The following is a 24,374-nucleotide window of genomic DNA, read 5'->3' as shown; positions in this document are numbered from 1 at the left end:
CATATCATTAATAATCAAGACCAACACAGTGGTATAATTAACAAAATGCGCATTAACAAAAATATTTTACAGAAGTTCACATCATTATTCTGGGGCCATATCTGCCATGAATCATGGTATTCATTTCTTTCTCACCTCAGAAAGATGTGACACAAAGTCAGAAAGTGGGAGAATCAAGCAAGCGCTCCTAAGGGAGGGGCACATTGGCGTTTTCTAAAATTTCCTGGGTAATCCTGTCGGCATTCCCCAATTGGGGTGCCTCAAACAGTAAGCAATAAACTTACTCTAAAAGACGGGAGGCAAGGCCTGAGAGGGTGGACTCCTTAGCACTACCCAGAAAGGGTGGACTCCTTAGCACTAAGCTCGGCAGATAAAAGGTTACAGAGTGATTGTCGAGATCAGAATTTCGACTAGCATATGTCTGCAATCGCTATAACACGCCAAATGAATAAGTAAGCCCATTTATTTCTGATATGTATATATCAGCATACCTCATAACAATTTCTTTCCAAATTCATTCATGATGTTGGAGCTTGTCTGACTTGCTATTTGCTTTCTGCTTTACACTAAACACTTGAAATGGTTTCATTCTGCAATTTGATTTTTACTCTAATGTTCCTAGTTACTTGCCTTCCCACGAGGGCAGAGTTAGACGCAAGGTCGGTTTTTAATGTGGGAAAAATCCAGCTCCCCAAAAAGGGGTACTCTAGATAGGAGCAAGAATAAAAATTGTCTCAGTGATGAAGGATTTTTCCTCCACTGACTGAGGACAGAAAAAGTAGAGTGTAGCATCAGATACTGCACTGTGATCTTGGCCTGAAGGCCAAGACGAATGTTGATGTGACGAGATAGATATACATTTATTTATATATAAACATAAAAATAAATGCACATTTGACGTTTCTGAATTTTTAGATGAGGATAGGTTATTCGTATTATTTGGATTCATCGGACTACTGATCTCATCTTGAGTGTGATTTTCACAACGTTTCAGTTGATATAACTTCCAACCTTCTTCAGGTGTATCTTGTCGAACTCAAGAACGTTTCTGTCGAACTCAGGAATTTGAACAGAATTTTGAGCGGAACTCTTTATTTACTTCATGAGGGTAACATGCTCTCGTTCCATCAGCCATAACTGGATAGAGATCCTAAGTAATTTGCAATTGTATTTTTCGGTTGCCCACAGTAAGGATTGAACCTTCAACCTTCAGGAGAATATCATTTTTTACAATTTTTCCAAGTACTCTAACCACTGCACCACGGATCCTTGCACAAACATTGGTGAAATGTTGTGAAAATCACATTCAAGATGAGAACAGTAGTCCGATTAATCCAAATAACACGAAATGCATATTTCTCTTTATTATAGAGCAGAGGATACTTAACAGAACGTTGTGGACCTTGTTTATTCGTTATCTTATTCTTTTTTCTTTTTTTTACATGGAGTTCACCACTTATCAAGGCCCAATGGCCACTCGGGGATAAGGGTTATTGTGTGTACAGTAATCATTGGGATAGTGTAGCAATAGTATTGGAGAATTGGTAAGGTGTCATTACTTAGGGAGGCAGTTCATCAGGAATTTGTTTGTGTTGGACTTGAAGACATCCAGGTTGAAGTTGGGAGGGAAACAGGCAAGCGGAACAGAGTTCCACAGGCATGCAATTATAAGAAAGAAGCTTTGTTCATGGAATCTACGTTTTGATTTAGGCACAGATAAGGAGTGGGGAAAATTATTGACGGTTGTTTCAGCTAGTCGGGTGTTTTTTGAAAAAGATTGGCGAGGGGGAACCAGACAATGTGTACCCATTGTATGACGCCACAAAGGGATGACATCATAAAAGACAATGCCACAAAAGAATGATGTCATAAATTAAATCAGAAATTTTTTTTTTTTTTTACAAAGGAACCACTACTTATCAAGGCCCAGAATGTTGCATAGGGGTGTTATATTGGGGGGGGGGCATATATCGGGTACATTTTAAAGAGAGACGAGGACATGTCATACACGATGAGAGGGGGATAGAAGAGAGAGGAGGACATGTAATACACGATGAGAGGGGATAGAAGAGAGAGGATGACATGTAATACACGATGAGAGGGGATAGAAGAGAGAGGGGGACATGTAATACACGATGAGAGAGGGATAGAAGAGAGAGGAGGACATGTAATACACGATGAGAGGGGGATAGAAGAGAGAGGGGGACATGTAATACACGATGAGAGAGGGATAGAAGAGAGAGGAGGACATGAAATACACGATGAGAGGGGGATAGAAGAGAGAGGGGGACATGTAATACACGATGAGAGGGGGATAGAAGAGAGAGGAGGACATGTAATACACGATGAGAGGGGATAGAAGAGAGAGGATGACATGTAATACACGATGAGAGGGGATAGAAGAGAGAGGAGGACATGTAATACACGATGAGAGAGGGATAGAAGAGAGAGGAGGACATGTAATACACGATGAGAGGGGGATAGAAGAGAGAGGGGGACATGTAATACACGATGAGAGAGGGATAGAAGAGAGAGGATGACATGTAATACACGATGAGAGAGGGATAGAAGAGAGAGGGGGACATGTAATACACGATGAGAGAGGGATAGAAGAGAGAGGAGGACATGTAATACACGATGAGAGGGGGATAGAAGAGAGAGGGGAACATGTAATACACGATGAGAGAGGGATAGAAGAGAGAGGAGGACATGTAATACACGATGAGAGGGGGATAGAAGAGAGAGGGGGACATGTAATACACGATGACAGAGGGATAGAAGAGAGAGGAGGACATGTAATACACGATGAGAGGGGGATAGAAGAGAGAGGGGGACATGTAATACACGATGAGAGGGGATAGAAGAGAGAGGATGACATGTAATACACGATGAGAGGGGATAGAAGAGAGAGGATGACATGTAATACACGATGAGAGGGGGATAGAAGAGAGAGGGGGACATGTAATACACGATGAGAGAGGGATAGAAGAGAGAGGAGGACATGTAATACACGATGAGAGGGGGATAGAAGAGAGAGGATGACATGTAATACACGATGAGAGGGGATAGAAGAGAGAGGATGACATGTAATACACGATGAGAGGGGGATAGAAGAGAGAGGAGGACATGTAATACACGATGAGAGGGGATAGAAGAGAGAGGATGACATGTAATACACGATGAGAGGGGATAGAAGAGAGAGGATGACATGTAATACACGATGAGAGGGGGATAGAAGAGAGAGGGGGACATGTAATACACGATGAGAGAGGGATAGAAGAGAGAGGATGACATGTAATACACGATGAGAGGGGATAGAAGAGAGAGGATGACATGTAATACACGATGAGAGGGGGATAGAAGAGAGAGGATGACATGTAATACACGATGAGAGGGGGATAGAAGAGAGAGGATGACATGTAATACACGATGAGAGAGGGATAGAAGAGAGAGGAGGACATGTAATACACGATGAGAGGGGGATAGAAGAGAGAGGGGGACATGTAATACACGATGAGAGGGGGATAGAAGAGAGAGGAGGACATGTAATACACGATGAGAGGGGATAGAAGAGAGAGGATGACATGTAATACACGATGAGAGGGGATAGAAGAGAGAGGGGGACATGTAATACACGATGAGAGAGGGATAGAAGAGAGAGGAGGACATGTAATACACGATGAGAGGGGGATAGAAGAGAGAGGGGGACATGTAATACACGATGAGAGAGGGATAGAAGAGAGAGGAGGACATGTAATACACGATGAGAGGGGGATAGAAGAGAGAGGGGGACATGTAATACACGATGAGAGGGGGATAGAAGAGAGAGGAGGACATGTAATACACGATGAGAGGGGATAGAAGAGAGAGGATGACATGTAATACACGATGAGAGGGGATAGAAAAGAGAGGGGGACATGTAATACACGATGAGAGAGGGATAGAAGAGAGAGGAGGACATGTAATACACGATGAGAGGGGGATAGAAGAGAGAGGGGGACATGTAATACACGATGAGAGAGGGATAGAAGAGAGAGGATGACATGTAATACACGATGAGAGGGGGAAAGAAGAGAGAGAGGGACATGTAATACACGATGAGAGAGGGATAGAAGAGAGAGGAGGACATGTAATACACGATGAGAGGGGGATAGAAGAGAGAGGGGGACATGTAATACACGATGACAGAGGGATAGAAGAGAGAGGAGGACATGTAATACACGATGAGAGGGGGATAGAAGAGAGAGGATGACATGTAATACACGATGAGAGGGGATAGAAGAGAGAGGATGACCTGTAATACACGATGAGAGGGGGATAGAAGAGAGAGGAGGACATGTAATACACGATGAGAGGGGATAGAAGAGAGAGGATGACATGTAATACACGATGAGAGGGGATAGAAGAGAGAGGATGACATGTAATACACGATGAGAGGGGGATAGAAGAGAGAGGGGGACATGTAATACACGATGAGAGAGAGATAGAAGAGAGAGGATGACATGTAATACACGATGAGAGAGGGATAGAAGAGAGAGGAGGACATGTAATACACGATGAGAGGGGATAGAAGAGAGAGGATGACATGTAATACACGATGAGAGGGGGATAGAAGAGAGAGGGGGACATGTAATACACGATGAGAGGGGAATAGAAGAGAGAGGGGGACATGTAATACACGATGAGAGAGGGATAGAAGAGAGAGGATGACATGTAATACACGATGAGAGGGGGATAGAAGAGAGAGGATGACATGTAATACACGATGAGAGGGGATAGAAGAGAGAGGATGACATGTAATACACGATGAGAGGGGGATAGAAGAGAGAGGGGGACATGTAATACACGATGAGAGAGGGATAGAAGAGAGAGGGGGACATGTAATACACGATGAGAGAGGGATAGAAGAGAGAGGATGACATGTAATACACGATGAGAGGGGGATAGAAGAGAGAGGGGGACATGTAATTTACGATGAGAGGGGATAGAAGAGAGAGGAGGACATGTAATACACGATGAGAGGGAGATAGAAGAGAGAGGATGACATGTAATACACGATGAGAGGGGGATAGAAGAGAGAGGGGGACATGTAATACACGATGAGAGAGGGATAGAAGAGAGAGGGGGACATGTAATACACGATGAGAGAGGGATAGAAGAGAAAGGATGACATGTAATACACGATGAGAGGGGGATAGAAGAGAGAGGATGACATGTAATACACGATGAGAGGGGAAAGAAGAGAGAGGATGACATGTAATACACGATGAGAGGGGATAGAAGAGAGAGGATGACATGTAATACACGATGAGAGGGGGAGAGAAGAGAGAGGGGGACATGTAATACACGATGAGAGAGGGATAGAAGAGAGAGGATGACATGTAATACACGATGAGAGGGGATAGAAGAGAGAGGATGACATGTAATACACGATGAGAGGGGATAGAAGAGAGAGGATGACATGTAATACACGATGAGAGGGGAATAGAAGAGAGAGGGGGACATGTAATACAAGATGAGAGAGGGATAGAAGAGAGAGGAGGACATGTAATACACGATGAGAGGGGATAGAAGAGAGAGGATGACATGTAATACACGATGAGAGGGGATAGAAGAGAGAGGATGACATGTAATACACAATGAGAGGGGGATAGAAGAGAGAGGAGGACATGTAATACACGATGAGAGGGGATAGAAGAGAGAGGATGACATGTAATACACGATGAGAGGGGATAGAAGAGAGAGGATGACATGTAATACACGATGAGAGGGGGATAGAAGAGAGAGGGGGACATGTAATACACGATGAGAGAGGGATAGAAGAGAGAGGATGACATGTAATACACGATGAGAGGGGGATAGAAGAGAGAGGGGGACATGTAATACACGATGAGAGAGGGATAGAAGAGAGAGGATGACATGTAATACACGATGAGAGAGGGATAGAAGAGAGAGGAGGACATGTAATACACGATGAGAGGGGATAGAAGAGAGAGGATGACATGTAATACACGATGAGAGGGGGATAGAAGAGAGAGGGGGACATGTAATACACGATGAGAGAGGGATAGAAGAGAGAGGATGACATGTAATACACGATGAGAGGGGATAGAAGAGAGAGGATGACATGTAATACACGATGAGATGGGGATAGAAGAGAGAGGGGGACATGTAATACACGATGAGAGAGGGATAGAAGAGAGAGGGAGACATGTAATACACGATGAGAGAGGGATAGAAGAGAGAGGAGGACATGTAATACACGATGAGAGGGGATAGAAGAGAGAGGATGACATGTAATACACGATGAGAGGGGGATAGAAGAGAGAGGGGGACATGTAATACACGATGAGAGAGGGATAGAAGAGAGAGGATGACATGTAATACACGATGAGAGGGGATAGAAGAGAGAGGGGGACATGTAATACACGATGAGAGGGGATAGAAGAGAGAGGGGGACATGTAATACACGATGAGAGGGGGATAGAAGAGAGAGGGGGACATGTAATACACGATGAGAGAGGGATGGAAGAGAGAGGATGACATGTAATACACGATGAGAGGGGATAGAAGAGAGAGGATGACATGTAATACACGATGAGAGGGGGATAGAAGAGAGAGGGGGACATGTAATACACGATGAGAGAGGGATAGAAGAGAGAGGCGGACATGTAATACACGATGAGAGAGGGATAGAAGAGAGAGGATGACATGTAATACACGATGAGAGGGGATAGAAATGAGAGGATGACATGTAATACACGATGAGAGGGGGATAGAAGAGAGAGGGGGACATGTAATACACGATGAGAGGGGATAGAAGAGAGAGGATGACATGTAATACACGATGAGAGGGGGATAGAAGAGAGAGGGGGACATGTAATACACGATGAGAGAGGGATAGAAGAGAGAGGATGACATGTAATACACGATGAGAGGGGGATAGAAGAGAGAGGATGACATGTAATACACGATGAGAGGGGGATAGAAGAGAGAGGGGGACATGTAATACACGATGAGAGGGGATAGAAGAGAGAGGATGACATGTAATACACGATGAGAGGGGGATAGAAGAGAGAGGGGGACATGTAATACACGATGAGAGAGGGATAGAAGAGAGAGGATGACATGTAATACACGATGAGAGGGGATAGAAGAGAGAGGATGACATGTAATACACGATGAGAGGGGGATAGAAGAGAGAGGCGGACATGTAATACACGATGAGAGAGGGATAGAAGAGAGAGGCGGACATGTAATACACGATGAGAGAGGGATAGAAGAGAGAGGATGACATGTAATACACGATGAGAGGGGATAGAAATGAGAGGATGACATGTAATACACGATGAGAGGGGGATAGAAGAGAGAGGGGGACATGTAATACACGATGAGAGGGGATAGAAGAGAGAGGATGACATGTAATACACGATGAGAGGGGGATAGAAGAGAGAGGGGACATGTAATACACGATGAGAGAGGGATAGAAGAGAGAGGATGACATGTAATACACGATGAGAGGGGATAGAAGAGAGAGGATGACATGTAATACACGATGAGAGGGGATAGAAGAGAGAGGATGACATGTAATACACGATGAGAGGGGGATAGAAGAGAGAGGATGACATGTAATACACGATGAGAGGGGATAGAAGAGAGAGGATGACATGTAATACACGATGAGAGGGGGAATGAAGAGAGAGGGGCACATGTAATACACGATGAGAGGGGGATAGAAGAGAGAGGGGGACATGTAATACACGATGAGAGGGGATAGAAGAGAGAGGATGACATGTAATATACGATGAGAGGGGATAGAAGAGAGAGGAGGACATGTAATACACGATGAGAGGGGGATAGAAGAGAGAGGGGGACATGTAATACACGATGAGAGAGGGATAGAAGAGAGAGGATGACATGTAATACACGATGAGAGGGGATAGAAGAGAGAGGGGGACATGTAATACACAATGAGAGAGGGATAGAAGAGAGAGGGGGACATGTAATACACGATGAGAGAGGGATAGAAGAGAGAGGGGGACATGTAATACACGATGAGAGAGGGATAGAAGAGAGAGGATGACATGTAATACACGATGAGAGGGGATAGAAGAGAGAGGATGACATGTAATACACGATGAGAGAGGGATAGAAGAGAGAGGATGACATGTAATACACGATGAGAGGGGGATAGAAGAGAGAGGATGACATGTAATACACGATGAGAGGGGGATAGAAGAGAGAGGAGGACATGTAATACACGATGAGAGGGGATAGAAGAGAGAGGATGACATGTAATACACGATGAGAGGGGATAGAAGAGAGAGGATGACATGTAATACACGATGAGATGGGGATAGAAGAGAGAGGGGGACATGTAATACACGATGAGAGGGGATAGAAGAGAGAGGATGACATGTAATACACGATGAAAGGGGGATAGAAGAGAGAGGGGGACATGTAATACACGATGAGAGAGGGATAGAAGAGAGAGGGGGACATGTAATACACGATGAGAGAGGGATAGAAGAGAGAGGATGACATGTAATACACGATGAGAGGGGATAGAAGAGAGAGGATGACATGTAATACACGATGAGAGGGGGATAGAAGAGAGAGGGGGAAATGTAATACACGATGAGAGAGGGATAGAAGAGAGAGGCGGACATGTAATACACGATGAGAGGGGGATAGAAGAGAGAGGGGGACATGTAATACACGATGAGAGAGGGATAGAAGAGAGAGGATGACATGTAATACACGATGAGAGGGGATAGAAGAGAGAGGATGACATGTAATACACGATGAGAGGGGGATAGAAGAGAGAGGGGGACATGTAATACACGATGAGAGAGGGATAGAAGAGAGAGGGGGACATGTAATACACGATGAGAGAGGGATAGAAGAGAGAGGGGGACATGTAATACACGATGAGAGGGGATAGAAGAGAGAGGATGACATGTAATACACGATGAGAGGGGATAGAAGAGAGAGGATGACATGTAATACACGATGAGAGGGGGATAGAAGAGAGAGGGGGACATGTAATACACGATGAGAGAGGGATAGAAGAGAGAGGATGACATGTAATACACGATGAGAGGGGATAGAAGAGAGAGGATGACATGTAATACACGATGAGAGGGGGATAGAAGAGAGAGGGGGACATGTAATACACGATGAGAGAGGGATAGAAGAGAGAGGGGGACATGTAATACACGATGAGAGAGGGATAGAAGAGAGAGGGGGACATGTAATACACGATGAGAGAGGGATAGAAGAGAGAGGGGGACATGTAATACACGATGAGAGAGGGATAGAAGAGAGAGGGGGACATGTAATACACGATGAGAGAGGGATAGAAGAGAGAGGATGACATGTAATACACGATGAGAGGGGATAGAAGAGAGAGGGGGACATGTAATACACGATGAGACGGGGATAGAAGAGAGAGGGGGACATGTAATACACGATAAGAGAGGGATAGAAGAGAGAGGATGACATGTAATACACGATGAGAGGGGATAGAAGAGAGAGGATGACATGTAATACACGATGAGAGGGGGATAGAAGAGAGAGGGGGACATGTAATACACGATGAGAGAGGGATAGAAGAGAGAGGGGGACATGTAATACACGATGAGAGAGGGATAGAAGAGAGAGGATGACATGTAATACACGATGAGAGGGGATAGAAGAGAGAGGATGACATGTAATACACGATGAGAGGGGGATAGAAGAGAGAGGGGGACATGTAATACACGATGAGAGAGGGATAGAAGAGAGAGGATGACATGTAATACACGATGAGAGGGGATAGAAGAGAGAGAGGGACATGTAATACACGATGAGAGGGGGATAGAAGAGAGAGGGGGACATGTAATACACGATGAGAGAGGGATAGAAGAGAGAGGATGACATGTAATACACGATGAGAGGGGATAGAAGAGAGAGGGGGACATGTAATACACGATGAGAGGGGGATAGAAGAGAGAGGGGGACATGTAATACACGATGAGAGAGGGATAGAAGAGAGAGGATGACATGTAATACACGATGAGAGGGGATAGAAGAGAGAGGGTGACATGTAATACACGATCAGAGGGGGATAGAAGAGAGAGGGGGACATGTAATACACGATGAGAGAGGGATAGAAGAGAGAGGATGACATGTAATACACGATGAGAGGGGGATAGAAGAGAGAGGGGGACATGTAATACACGATGAGAGAGGGATAGAAGAGAGAGGATGACATGTAATACACGATGAGAGGGGATAGAAGAGAGAGGATGACATGTAATACACGATGAGAGGGGGATAGAAGAGAGAGGGGGACATGTAATACACGATGAGAGAGGGATAGAAGAGAGAGGGGGACATGTAATACACGATGAGAGAGGGATAGAAGAGAGAGGGGGACATGTAATACACGATGAGAGAGGGATAGAAGAGAGAGGGGGACATGTAATACACGATGAGAGAGGGATAGATGAGAGAGGGGGACATGTAATACACGATGAGAGAGGGATAGAAGAGAGAGGATGACATGTAATACACGATGAGAGGGGATAGAAGAGAGAGGGGGACATGTAATACACGATGAGAGGGGGATAGAAGAGAGAGGGGGACATGTAATACACGATGAGAGAGGGATAGAAGAGAGAGGATGACATGTAATACACGATGAGAGGGGATAGAAGAGAGAGGATGACATGTAATACACGATGAGAGGGGGATAGAAGAGAGAGGGGGACATGTAATACACGATGAGAGAGGGATAGAAGAGAGAGGCGGACATGTAATACACGATGAGAGAGGGATAGAAGAGAGAGGATGACATGTAATACACGATGAGAGGGGATAGAAGAGAGAGGATGACATATAATACACGATGAGAGGGGGATAGAAGAGAGAGGGGGACATGTAATACACGATGAGAGAGGGATAGAAGAGAGAGGATGACATGTAATACACGATGAGAGGGGGATAGAAGAGAGAGGGGGACATGTAATACACGATGAGAGAGGGATAGAAGAGAGAGGATGACATGTAATACACGATGAGAGGGGATAGAAGAGAGAGGATGACATGTAATACACGATGAGAGGGGGATAGAAGAGAGAGGGGGTCATGTAATACACGATGAGAGAGGGATAGAAGAGAGAGGGGGACATGTAATACACGATGAGAGAGGGATAGAAGAGAGAGGATGACATGTAATACACGATGAGAGGGGGATAGAAGAGAGAGGGGGACATGTAATACACGATGAGAGAGGGATAGAAGAGAGAGGATGACATGTAATACACGATGAGAGGGGGATAGAAGAGAGAGGGGGACATGTAATACACGATGAGAGAGGGATAGAAGAGAGAGGATGACATGTAATACACGATGAGAGGGGGATAGAAGAGAGAGGGGGACATGTAATACACGATGAGAGAGGGATAGAAGAGAGAGGAGGACATGTAATACACGATGAGAGGGGATAGAAGAGAGAGGATGACATGTAATACACGATGAGAGGGGATAGAAGAGAGAGGGGGACATGTAATACACGATGAGAGAGGGATAGAAGAGAGAGGATGACATGTAATACACGATGAGAGGGGTTAGAAGAGAGAGGATGACATGTAATACACGATGAGAGGGGGATAGAAGAGAGAGGGGGACATGTAATACACGATGAGAGAGGGATAGAAGAGAGAGGAGGACATGTAATACACGATGAGAGGGGATAGAAGAGAGAGGATGACATGTAATACACGATGAGAGGGGGATAGAAGAGAGAGGGGGACATGTAATACACGATGAGAGAGGGACAGAAGAGAGAGGATGACATGTAATACACGATGAGAGGGGGATAGAAGAGAGAGGGGGACATGTAATACACGATGAGAGAGGGATAGAAGAGAGAGGATGACATGTAATACACGATGAGAGGGGATAGAAGAGAGAGGGGGACATGTAATACACGATGAGAGAGGGATAGAAGAGAGAGGGGGACATGTAATACACGATGAGAGGGGGATAGAAGAGAGAGGATGACATGTAATACACGATGAGAGGGGGATAGAAGAGAGAGGGGGACATGTAATACACGATGAGAGAGGGATAGAAGAGAGAGGGGGACATGTAATAAACGATGAGAGGGGGATAGAAGAGAGAGGATGACATGTAATACACGATGAGAGGGGGATAGAAGAGAGAGGGGGACATGTAATACACGATGAGAGAGGGATAGAAGAGAGAGGGGGACATGTAATACACGATGAGAGAGGGATAGAAGAGAGAGGGGGACATGTAATACACGATGAGAGGGGATAGAAGAGAGAGGATGACATGTAATACACGATGAGAGGGGGATAGAAGAGAGAGGGGGACATGTAATACACGATGAGAGAGGGATAGAAGAGAGAGGATGACATGTAATACACGATGAGAGGGGGATAGAAGAGAGAGGGGGACATGTAATACACGATGAGAGAGGGATAGAAGAGAGAGGATGACATGTAATACACGATGAGAGGGGATAGAAGAGAGAGGATGACATGTAATACACGATGAGAGGGGGATAGAAGAGATAGGGGGACATGTAATACACGATGAGAGAGGGATAGAAGAGAGAGGAGGACATGTAATACACGATGAGAGGGGATAGAAGAGAGAGGATGACATGTAATACACGATGAGAGGGGATAGAAGAGAGAGGGGGACATGTAATACACGATGAGAGAGGGATAGAAGAGAGAGGAGGACATGTAATACACGATGAGAGGGGATAGAAGAGAGAGGATGACATGTAATACACGATGAGAGGGGATAGAAGAGAGAGGATGACATGTAATACACGATGAGAGGGGGATAGAAGAGAGAGGAGGACATGTAATACACGATGAGAGGGGATAGAAGAGAGAGGATGACATGTAATACACGATGAGAGGGGATAGAAGAGAGAGGATGACATGTAATACACGATGAGAGGGGGATAGAAGAGAGAGGGGGACATGTAATACACGATGAGAGGGGATAGAAGAGAGAGGAGGACATGTAATACACGATGAGAGGGAGATAGAAGAGAGAGGAGGACATGTAATACACGATGAGAGGGGGATAGAAGAGAGAGGAGGACATGTAATACACGATGAGAGGGGGATAGAAGAGAGAGGAGGACATGTAATACACGATGAGAGGGGGATAGAAGAGAGAGGAGGATATTTATGCATTTTACAGTCTGTGGTTCTCATAACATATATTTAGAGAGGAGGGTTATCAGTTCTTATAACACAGGAGGGGCTGTCATTACTTATGAGATAGAGAGGGGGACACATTACTTAGATGGTTTATACACAAAGTTCATTATAACGATGAGTGGACACAATGTTCATATAAAGGATGTTTCACATTACCTTTAATTGTTGAAGAATGACACAACACGAAGATGCAGTTACAAAATATGATGTGTGCTTTTATTACATTCAGCCGCTTGTAATGATGATTAGTTTCAGGAATTCAAAGCCGACTACATGATTAAAACTTTCTAACCCTTTGCTTCCAAAGGGGGGCCCTCCTTCTCTGATGATGTCAGCTCTGTCCAACTCTGTCTAATCTCCTAAAATTAGCAAACTATATTGAGAATTCATTTTCTGCTATAAAGTCATGTATGGCTTCAAACACGTGCCACACAAGCGTGGGAAACTCACATGGCTTAAACATACATTTTCAAAACACACTTCTGCCAATAAAGAATTCTCCTAACCTATTTTTCAATATGTTTTTAATTTTCTATTGTTCGTTCTTCTAACTGACCTTATTTTAATTCAGTTTTCATAAAAAAGAATTGAACAATCAAATTCCTTTTCAAACAATATATCTAAACTATTTTATCTGAAAACTGAACAATGCGAAAATTCCATTTCTGACCCTATTCCTGAACCTTGCTTACGAGGCTCAAATCTCGGTCTATCTAATCTCATTTTTACTTATCTAATGTTTTTCTTACTTACAAGAAACGGGAGACCTTTCTTGTAACAAGAAGCCACTCGAGGATAAGGGTTAAGGAGTGTATATTGGTCAAAAGGACAATATCATAGTAATCGTTAGAAGTGTCAATTTGGTAAATTGGATTATTTAAGGGGAACGGTTCATCAAGAACTTGTTTACGTTGGACTTGAAGACAACCATATTGTAGTCAGCTTGAAAGCAGGTAAACGGAAGAGAGTTCCACAGGTGTGCAGTTCTAAGAAAGAAGCTTTGTTCATGGAATCTACGTTTAGGTTTAGGCACAGATAAACATTGGGAGAAATTATTGATATTGTTTACAGCTAAACCAGTGTTTCTCGTGAATGTTTGGAAATAGGGAATAACCGTGCCCAGTGGATGACGTCATAAAATGATTACGTCATGCATCAAATCAGAAAAAAAAAGAAAGACATTCTTTATACAAGATGAATGCCTAGATCCCTGACGATTTAGTATACTTCTAATACTCTGATTATTTTGCTTGCTTGTTACCGTGCACGCTTTTCATTTTCACATTTTAGGGAATAGAAAGTGGACCTTGGGATTATCTTCAGCGGCCTGTAACTCTCACTTCCTTTATTTTGTCTTTTAGTCCTCACATTCCATGCGTGATGTTTCTGACAAAGTGAGAATAATTGCTGTTTTCTGGATTAAAATTTATCCATCTAACATTTACTATTCTATGTGTTCTTACCTTGAAGTAGTAGTTTTTTTATCTTCAGCTCCTTACATCAAATGGAACGATTTCTATAAAACTAGTAACAAAAAAAAAAAAAAGATGAAAGTAAGGAAAAGAGAAAGAAAGCAAAAGAGAGAGGGAAAGAGAGTGGTGGAATAGGAGAAAACACACGAATGATTATTATCAAGGAAAAAATATATATATAAAGAAAGAATATATATATATATATATATATATATATATATATATATATGGAAGGAGAAATTTCAGAGGAAACATAATTTAATTTAAATACCAAAAAACAAGAAATGGGCAGGTGAAATTAAAATTTCCTTAAGGCCTTATCGTCTGACCCTCTAAGAGGAAACGTCAGAATGATAAATTAAAAACTAAGAAAACGAATGAGGGAAGAGGGGAATTTTGGTTTCAGTTGGAAGAACAGTGAAAAGAAAAAAAAAATATATATATATATATATATATATATATATATATATATATATATATATATATATATATATATATATATATATATATGTTTGTTTGTTTGTTTGTTTGCTTTTTTATTTTAACCTCGGGTGTATTAACCTAATTTATTACAAGTTGTTCCAATAAACGGGATAAAGATTGCCCATTCATATCTTCAGAATACACCCGAAGTTGAAATAATAAAAAACATTTAGGTTTATTAATGTATTAAACACGTTTTTCCTTGTTTTTTTTGTTTTTTTATCAAATATACCTCCTAATATATATATATATATATATATATATATATATATATATATATATATATATAGGAAATTTATTACTGTGAGTCCAGAATGAGTTTACAAATTGTTTCAACTAGAGGAAAATCCTCAAAGAGAGGAAAAATCCAACTAGCATCATCAGAATTCATAGATGGACTAAGTTATAAAGTCAAATAAAAATGGAAAGATCGATCTTTCCATTTTTATTTGACTTTATAACTTAGTCCATCTATGAATTCTGATGATGCTAGTTGGATTTTTCCTCTCTTTGAGGATTTTCCTCTAGTTGAAACAATTTGTAAACTCATTCTGGACTCACAGTAATAAATTTCCTATATACTGCTCTGACTACACATTGAGCACTTTAGTCCGGTTTTTTTTTCACCACTGGTAAATAAATATATATATATATATATATATATATATATATATATATATATATATATTTATACATATGTCGTGATAAAATTAATTGCTAACTGAACTTCCTACAGTTTAAAGTATTTATTGACTGCATATACATTAATTTTGGTTAAAAATTAAAAGTCTGTTGTTTTTGTTCAATTGCGCAACGTTAAGTTTTAGGTTTACTTGTTTTGCTTTGTAATCGCAACAATTGGAAGCCATTAACATGCATACTTAGAGGGGAGACTTTGAGGATTGTCAGTTTCTGCCGATGGCAATTCAAGTTTGTTTGCAAAGTGGGAAAAATAATTTGAGACTGCGACATATAATCTCGTTAGTCGAAATTCCAAAACCAGAAGATGTATTTGATTACATTTTATTCATACTTTTTTTTATGAAGTACATCTTACACGTGTTTCACTGAATAGTGGAAACCCACTAAAAACACTCGTCAGAGACAAAATATGTTCCTCAGAAAAATAATTGGAAAGATTTTTTTTTCTTTGACTGGAGAAGGATTTGGGAAAAAAAAAACAATGCTGATAAAAAACGAAATGGAGATATTTAAAGTTTACAGAAACACAAGAATTGCAAACAGTTAATTATTGTGGAGTTTTTTCGATTAATATTTCATCACTACATTAGTTACTTATATTTTCTCTACCGTTTTCCCTCAAGTCAGGATTGTACCCTAATCGATCATGTCTCTGGTAGTATAGATGCAGCACTCTCCTTAGATAAAAATGCCCAAATACATGTGTTTGGTGACTTTCTAATAATGAAGACAACGAAAAGAAGTTTCATTTTAACATTTAATAAAAAACTTTTTTTGTCATCCTCGTTAGTAGCTTTGGTAGAAGAGAGAAACATATTAATAAGAGAGTTCATTGAAAGAGAGAGAAAAGTGTTAATGTGTTTAAAGATAGATTTAATATCATGCCGGCTGGTTGAAGAGAACAGTTCAGTTCTTTTTACATGTGTTTATAGCTAGTAGCTGTCGGTACAAAGGAAACCAGTGAAAAGAGAAAGAAAGGGCAAAGTCTTCAGTGTGTTTGCATGTTGTCGTGGATGAGTGTGAGTTGTATGTTCTTTAGCATGACAAAGAATATTCATTTGGGTACTGTAATGTGCATCCAGGAGACAAGCGGCCGCGTGTTTGTGTGTTGTGTGGGTGCGTAAGAGAGACGGACAAAAAGGAAAGACTTACCTCGGGACCGGCTCGGCGTCGCCGACCGAAAATAGATAAAGAAAGATCAAGATGGCGGCCGCCGTCTTTTGTAAAGGATGATATCTCGCAAAGTCACATTGAATATGCAAATTTAGCCGGCCTACAACGGCCATAAAAGCGGGTGATTGAAAGACGTTGGGAGAGCGATGATTGACTTGGTTGGGAATCGTGTTGCTGTTGCTTCTCGTGCCATGTGAGGATATCTTACCGTTGTTGGGTCCGGTCTGAGTAACCGTTTGCGTCCGTCTAGGCACCTTGCTAGTTGGATTCCGTGCAGAACCGGTGTTTACTGGTTATTGAATTGCTTTACGTTGCTGCAACATTATACATCTACAGAGGGCGCAGTACTTTTAAAAGATTTTCCTTATACATCTACAGAGGGCGCAGTAATTTTTTAAAGGACTTTCCTTACACATTTTCTACAGGTACGACACGTGGTAATAATTGTGAGTTTGAAGAGAGCCAGGAGGAAATGGATTTCAAATCTTGGATCGCATACCAACCTGCACAGAAGAAAGAGCTTACTTTCTCTGGCTAGGCTACGTACATTGTAAAGAGTTATCTTTATTTTTGTATTTTTATGTGAGTGGCAGGGGGACTGACTAGCACCAATAATACTTTTTTGCCTATCTGGGAAGCACAAATAGAAATAATTAACCCATGCATGGCGTATTGTTGCCACATCTGGGTTGGTGCGTCTGCCGCTAGTCTCTCGCTTCTAGACGAGATTAAAAAAAAGAGTCGTCAACGTAATAGGTCCTAAACTATCAACTAAACTCCAACCTCTGTCCCATTACCAAAACGTGACATTTTTGTGCCTATTTTACAGGTATTTCAATGGCAAGTGCTCTGACAAACTCTGAGCACTAGTACCCCCTCGACGACAATAATCTCGACAAACCTGACAAGCAGCAAAATCCTACCCGTACACTATAGAGATCTCTAGATGCCGTAAAGCGTTCTACTCGAATAGCTTTTTTCCTTTAGAATTCCCTCCCGAACCCCTGCTTCAGTGCTTCAGTGCTCTTCAGTTCACTGACTGTACTGATATGCAGAAATTCAAGTGTAATGGGAACAGACATCTTGCTGCCCGACTCCATAAATAGTATCCCTATAAATCTGATCCTAAATTGTAGCCACACGACTAAGTGGCCCTATGCCTTGTTTGGTGTGAAACGTCAATAAAAAAAAAAAATTAATAATAATTCAAAACCGATTTTTAATTAAACAAGGGCAATAACTCGTAAGCAACTCAAGGGCAATAATTCATAACTATTAATGCATGAATTATCTCCCTTGTTTAATTATTTTTTTTAGTCACTAGATGGCGTGCCTTTATTGAATCGGAGCTGCTCAGCGGCATTTCAAAAAAAAGAAAACATGGCGACTAAACGAAAACCGGAAAGCCAAATCCCCGCCGAAGAGAGCGATCAATTAATCATTCGGCCGTTGTAAGTCAATATATCGTTAATGTGATGCTTGTGCAGTTTACAGGCCGCGCTATTTTTTTTTTTTTTTAGATAGAATGTTCGAATTCAATTATTTTTTTTACGCTATCTTTTGTTTATTGAATTGTTAGGTGAAAGTTCAAAATAGTTTTTAAAAGTCCTTCCCATAGTAAGAGTGGCTTTCTAAATAATAACGTTCGTAAACTGCACAAGGATTGTTAATTTCTTTAACTTTAACCTAGTTTCTGTAGAGTTCGAGTGTCGTGTTTATTATTGGTTTCTGTATAATCAACCACCGCGTGCAGAGAATCTATTTTCTCCCATTGTTCCATTCTTCATTTTTAAAAACTGTCGATCTTTTTATTATTATATTCATTTTTTTTTACATACAAGTTTATATAGTTTATTATATATCAATATATAAATCCCTATATATTTGTTTTTATTTACTTTTTCGTAATTATTTTTGCATACGATATAGTAACTCTCCTGTAAAAGGAAATTAAATAAAGTCTATGCACATGTCTTTTTTGTTTAACGAACAACCGATTTTAATTTTGATTCGAAATACATTCTATTGATCAATGCTGTTTTCTTCCCCTTTTTTTCATCGTATATTTGATTTATATAAGGGGGGGGGGGCCCATGTCAATACGATTTACGAAACTGACCGGAAATGACTGAGTCGTCGCCAAACAGTCCTACAGTATAGATATTTTCAATGAAAGAACTATTATTATTTTCTGCGTCTCGAGATTTAGAGTCGATTTTTCTCCCCATCCTGTTCCATGTTAAAAATTAGGGTACTAGTGCACTTATTGATCCGTGCTAAAATAATACCGTTATTATTTAAAAAGCCATTCTTAACATGGGGAGGGGAGGATGTTTTGTACCTATTCTGTACTTTAACCTTACAATTGAATTAAAAAAATATATATAAAACTTTAATTAAACTTGGAAATACGATTTAAAAAATAGCGCGGATCAGTAAGTGCACTGTACTAGCACCAAAATTGGTTTTAATAATTTGGTGCTTCTATAGAATTTGAACCGATTCAAACCGTCTTTTGCCAAAACAAATTTAAAACTAGAATTATATATATGTATAAAGAAAAGAAAATAGTTCGGTTCAAATTCTGTAGACGCGCAACGCACAGAATGAATCAACTTTGTTTTGTTTTTTGTTTTTTTGCTTGTTTGTTAACCAGCGCCGCCCCCCTCCCTCACATGTATCTGAAATTCTGATACTTATTCACTTTTGTTACTGTGCTGAAATAATAACGTTATTTAGAAAGCCATTCTACACATGGGGAGGGCGGGGAGTTCTAACTAATCTCTACTTTCACTTAACAATTAAACAAAAAAAAAAGATCGTAAAACTTAAATTCAACTTGAAAATACTATTTTTTTTTTAAATAGCGCGGAACCATACTTACCTTCAGTGGCCTCTAGTTTATGATTGTTTTTATATTAATGGGTAATCAATCATGTTACCCTTGGATCATGCTATAAAATGGCTTGTTTTTGACAAGCTTTGCTACCTTTTCTCTTTTTACATCTGGTTCCTACCGTCACGGTAGTTATTCCTTTCTACTTCTATTTAATTTGTGATAGTATCATATGGTATCACTGGAAGAATACTTAACATAATTAAATTCTTCTTAGATAATAGAAAAATCCAGGTTGTCCTCGACGGTCGTACATCTAAACAAAACGATATAAATGCGGGAGTGCCTCACGGGTCTATCCTGGGACCTCTATTATTCCTAATATTCATAAATGACCTCTCTGACAAAATTGCCTGTGAGATGGGTATATATGCTGACAACACCACACTCTATAACAGACACAACAAGAAAACAAATAAACACATATCTAAAGAAATGGCAGAAACACTAGAGGATAACCTCCAATCTGTAGTGGAATGGGGACATAAATGGATGGTCACATTCAATGCTGCCAAGACTAAACTCGTTTCCTTCAATAATTACAAGAAACCTTCTCTACCACCAATAGCAATGGCCAATGACTCTTTATCTGAAAGTACATCCTTTAAACTCCTCGGCCTAACGCTCTCAGGAAACATGAGTTGGAACAATTACATCGAGAGTATCGCCAGGACCACTGCGAAGAAGGTAGGTTCTCTCTACTGTGCTAGAAAGATACTAACGCCCGAAAGTATCCTATACCTTTATAAGGCCACCATTCGCCCATGTATGGAGTATTGTTGTCATATTTGGGCGGGTGCATCTACCACTAGTCTCTTGCTCCTAGACAAGGTTCAAAAGAGAGTTGCCAATCTGATAGGTCCTGAACTGTCATCTAAACTTCAGCCCCTGTCCCATCGACGAAATGTTGCATCCCTTTGCCTTTTCTACAGGTACTTTAACGGTGAATGCTCCGACGAACTGCAAGCACTTGTGCCCCGTCGACGTAAATACCCCTGACAAACCCGACAAGCAGCTAAATCCCATCTCTTCACAGTAGAGATCCCTAGATGTAAGAGATCCTTCTACTCCAGTAGTTTCTTCCCCAGGATAGCTTAACTTTGGAATTCCCTGCCGGATCCCTGCTTCCCCAACTGTACTGATATGCAGAAGTTCAAGTGCAATGTGAATCGATATCTTGCTGCCCAACTCCCCACACAGTACCCCTGATGCCCATGTCCCTGATCCAGATTTACGATTTCAACAGCGATACACATAAGATCGGACGTTACATCGGTGAAAATGTTATATGAAGAACGGTAGTCATCAACGCTCTGATCCCTGTAATGGCTCTCGTCTCAGTAGCATTACAAGTTGATTTTTTTTCTTTTTAGATAATTGTTATTTTCTCAATTTGCATGAAAAGAGCTATGTAAAAGATGCTTAAAACCGTTTGAATTATGCAAATACCATCAGTAGTTCAAAAGTTTTGAGAATTTTAAGTGTCAAAATTTATGCTTTTCCGTGATCTTTACGATCTCAACATTTCAAGAAATTCGGTAATTTCACTACCATTTATTTATTTTTCAAGCTATTCTCATGAAACTTGGCAGATGTGCTCTTTCTGATTATGCAGTCAAATCTGATGTATCTCTTTACCATAAGCCATGAATTATAAATTAACATGTACAAATTTCAATTTTTTTTAAACTGGCGCATGGTATCATACAGTGAGTGTCTATTCATGAACAAAACTAAGTATTATAGTGGTATTTAAATATATTATTGAGAGCAGGCATTTTCCTGCCTCCTTACCAAAGGAAAGCTTAATCTGGGGTGTAGCCATTGAATGCCTAATGAGCATTCATAGCCGGTATTTACTATTCCCCTAAAAAAAAAAAAATTGAGTAGATATGAATTAATCTCAAATAAATCGAAGAAAATTTTTCATATAGATTTTGGATTTCTGTAAAAGATGGAAATTTCCATAGTTTTTTTTTTTTTTTTTTTTTACATTTTCACCCCAAACAAGGCAAATTGCCACTTTGGTGTAGGAGGCTACTATCAGGGGCAACAACTACTGGGGTACTATGTAGGGATTTGGGCAGCAAGGTGTCGGTTCACGTTACACTTGAACTTCTGCACGTCAGTACTGTTGGGGAAGCAGGGGCCTGGAATGGAATTCCAGAGTCTTGCGGTTCTGGGGAAGAAACTATTGTAGTAAAAAGATCTTTTACATCTAGGGATCTCTACAGTGTGGGGGTGGGATTTAGCAGCCTGTCGGGTTTGTCGAGGGTGCTCACGTCGTGGGGGCACAAGTGATTGCAGTTCGTCAGAGCATTCACCTCTAAAATACTTGTAGAAAAGGCAGAGAGATGCAACATTTCGTCGATGGGACAGAGGCTGAAGCTTAGATGCCAGTTCAGGGCCTATCAGGTTTGCGACTCTCTTTTGAACCTTGTCAAAGAGCGAGAGACTAGTAGCAGATGCACCAGCCCAGATGTGGCAGCAATACTCCATACATGGGCAAATGGTGGCCTTATAGAGGTACAGGATACTTTCGGGTGTGAGTAGTTTTCTAGCACAGTAGAGAGAGCCTACCTTTCTTGCAGCGGCCCTGGCAATGCCTTCAATGTAATTGTTCCAACTCATGTTTCCTGTGAACGTTAGGCCAAGGAGTTTGAAAGATGGACACTCAGATAAAGAGTCGTTGGCCATTGCTATGGGTGGTAGAGAGGGTTTCTTGTAATTATTGAATGAAACTAGTTTAGTCTTGGCAGCATTGAATGCGACCAACCACTTTTGTCCCCATTCCACTACAGATTGGAGGTCTTCCTCTAGTGTTTCTGCCATTTCTTTAGAAATGTGTTCATTCGTCCTCCTGTTGTGTCTGCCATAGAGCGTAGTCGACCAGAACTTATGCATTTTGGGACCAGTCCAATTTTCAGTTTTGTAAATCCTCTCTATCTGGCCCAAAATATACTCCTATTTTCTGAGATGCAACCATAAATCGCGCTCTACATGAATCCTTGATGTAACTTTCACAGTACAAGATACCAGGAATCCTGATAAACAACAACTATATATTCACCAGTTGATAGTAATTTCTGTGATTTCTATTCTGTTGTTTTACTGAAAATTCAACTATGTAAACAAAGAAATAAAACAGTAATTTTTTTTACCTTGTTTCCACCTTAACATTTAAAATGATAACTCTTATAGGTTTTAGGGTATGCTGAAAACGAATATCGCATTTAAATTTTCTGCAAGTATTTAGTTTTCCGGATATTAAGTAATGTCATTTCTTATGTTATCGCTGGTGGCCATCTTGATATGCGCAATATAGTACGGTAGTTATTTTTTTTCTTGATTCTCTCATTATAATCCGGCGTTTTCCATTTTTCACTAGGCATTGCCAAGCATGACTTGCGTAAAAACGGGCACTAAAGTGCAGAAGTACCAAAATAACTAGTTCAACAAAATTCTTGATCTCAGCATGTAGTCAATCTCTTTAGTAGTTTTATAGCATTACATTATACAGTGGTACAGAATTCATTTTATAATGTCAATTTGGCATTGCCTGGAAATAAAAGAAAAAAATTACTGTTTATGAAGAAATGAAAAGTAATTTTGGTAATTATAATTTTGTAACAGAAAGTTTTTTTAAATGTTTGTTTTAGTATTCAACGCTAATCTATATATATATATATAAAAGCGAAAATGTATGTATGTGTGTTCGCTTTTTGTGTATGTCTACAAAAGGCTTTTATCACTGGACTTTTCGGTTGGCACGTTCCTTAAAACTTTTTATATCACGTCTAAATGATAATGTATATGAGTTACGAACGGGGATCGCCTGTCTATTTAATTTGCCCGACTTTCACACGTCATTTTTTCCAGATTTTTAGAGCATCCCGTGTATCTTTCGCTTTTCAGTGAAAACTGGCTTACAGCCGCGTCATGTTTCCAGGTCAAACATCACACGACTTAAGGTTCTCGTAGCTGTTAATTTCATTTTATAAACGTTAAATTAAGAGGTTTTTCATTCCTCTTCTCTCGTGGCCGAGATGGCTAGGTCCCAGAGTGTTTTTTTCCATTTCGTTTCCATCTCCATGTCAAAGGTTCGGGGTTCAAGCCTACTTTCCTACTAAAACTTTTTTTTTTTCTTTTACACCTCCAAACACCCGGCCAACGTTTTTTTTTTTTAAACAGGGTTGATCACCTCCTCCCCCCAACACACACACCTACAAACACCCGGGCCACGCCAGGTACCCCCTGCTAGTTGATTAGTAAATAAAAAAATCACATGTAATTAATGTGGAAATTTCCCTTTAATGTTTAAAAATATAGCATATTACTTAACGTTACTTAATTCCTTTTCTGGCCAACGAACTCTTATTCCTTCTCTATTCATGG

General features: G+C 40.7%; 1 protein-coding gene across 1 annotated transcript in view; it reads left to right on the top strand.

Moving 5' to 3' along the window:
* Positions 1-18,385: 18,385 nt before the first annotated feature.
* LOC145252752 (cleavage and polyadenylation specificity factor subunit 3-like) overlaps positions 18,386-24,374 on the top strand; it is a 155,614-nt gene continuing 149,625 nt past the window's right edge. Inside the window, exon 1 of the mRNA XM_080112637.1 lies at positions 18,386-18,534. Within this exon, the coding sequence (XP_079968763.1) occupies positions 18,464-18,534 (71 nt within the window). The 5' untranslated portion in view covers positions 18,386-18,463. The remainder of the gene's footprint in view (positions 18,535-24,374) is intronic.

This window comes from Euprymna scolopes, chromosome 29, assembly GCF_053919585.1.
Source record: "Euprymna scolopes isolate OS-2025 chromosome 29, ASM5391958v1, whole genome shotgun sequence".
NCBI lineage: Eukaryota > Metazoa > Mollusca > Cephalopoda > Sepiida > Sepiolidae > Euprymna > Euprymna scolopes.
The sequence above is the reverse complement of the archived record's forward strand: the minus strand, read 5'-3'. Positions and strand labels throughout refer to the sequence as shown.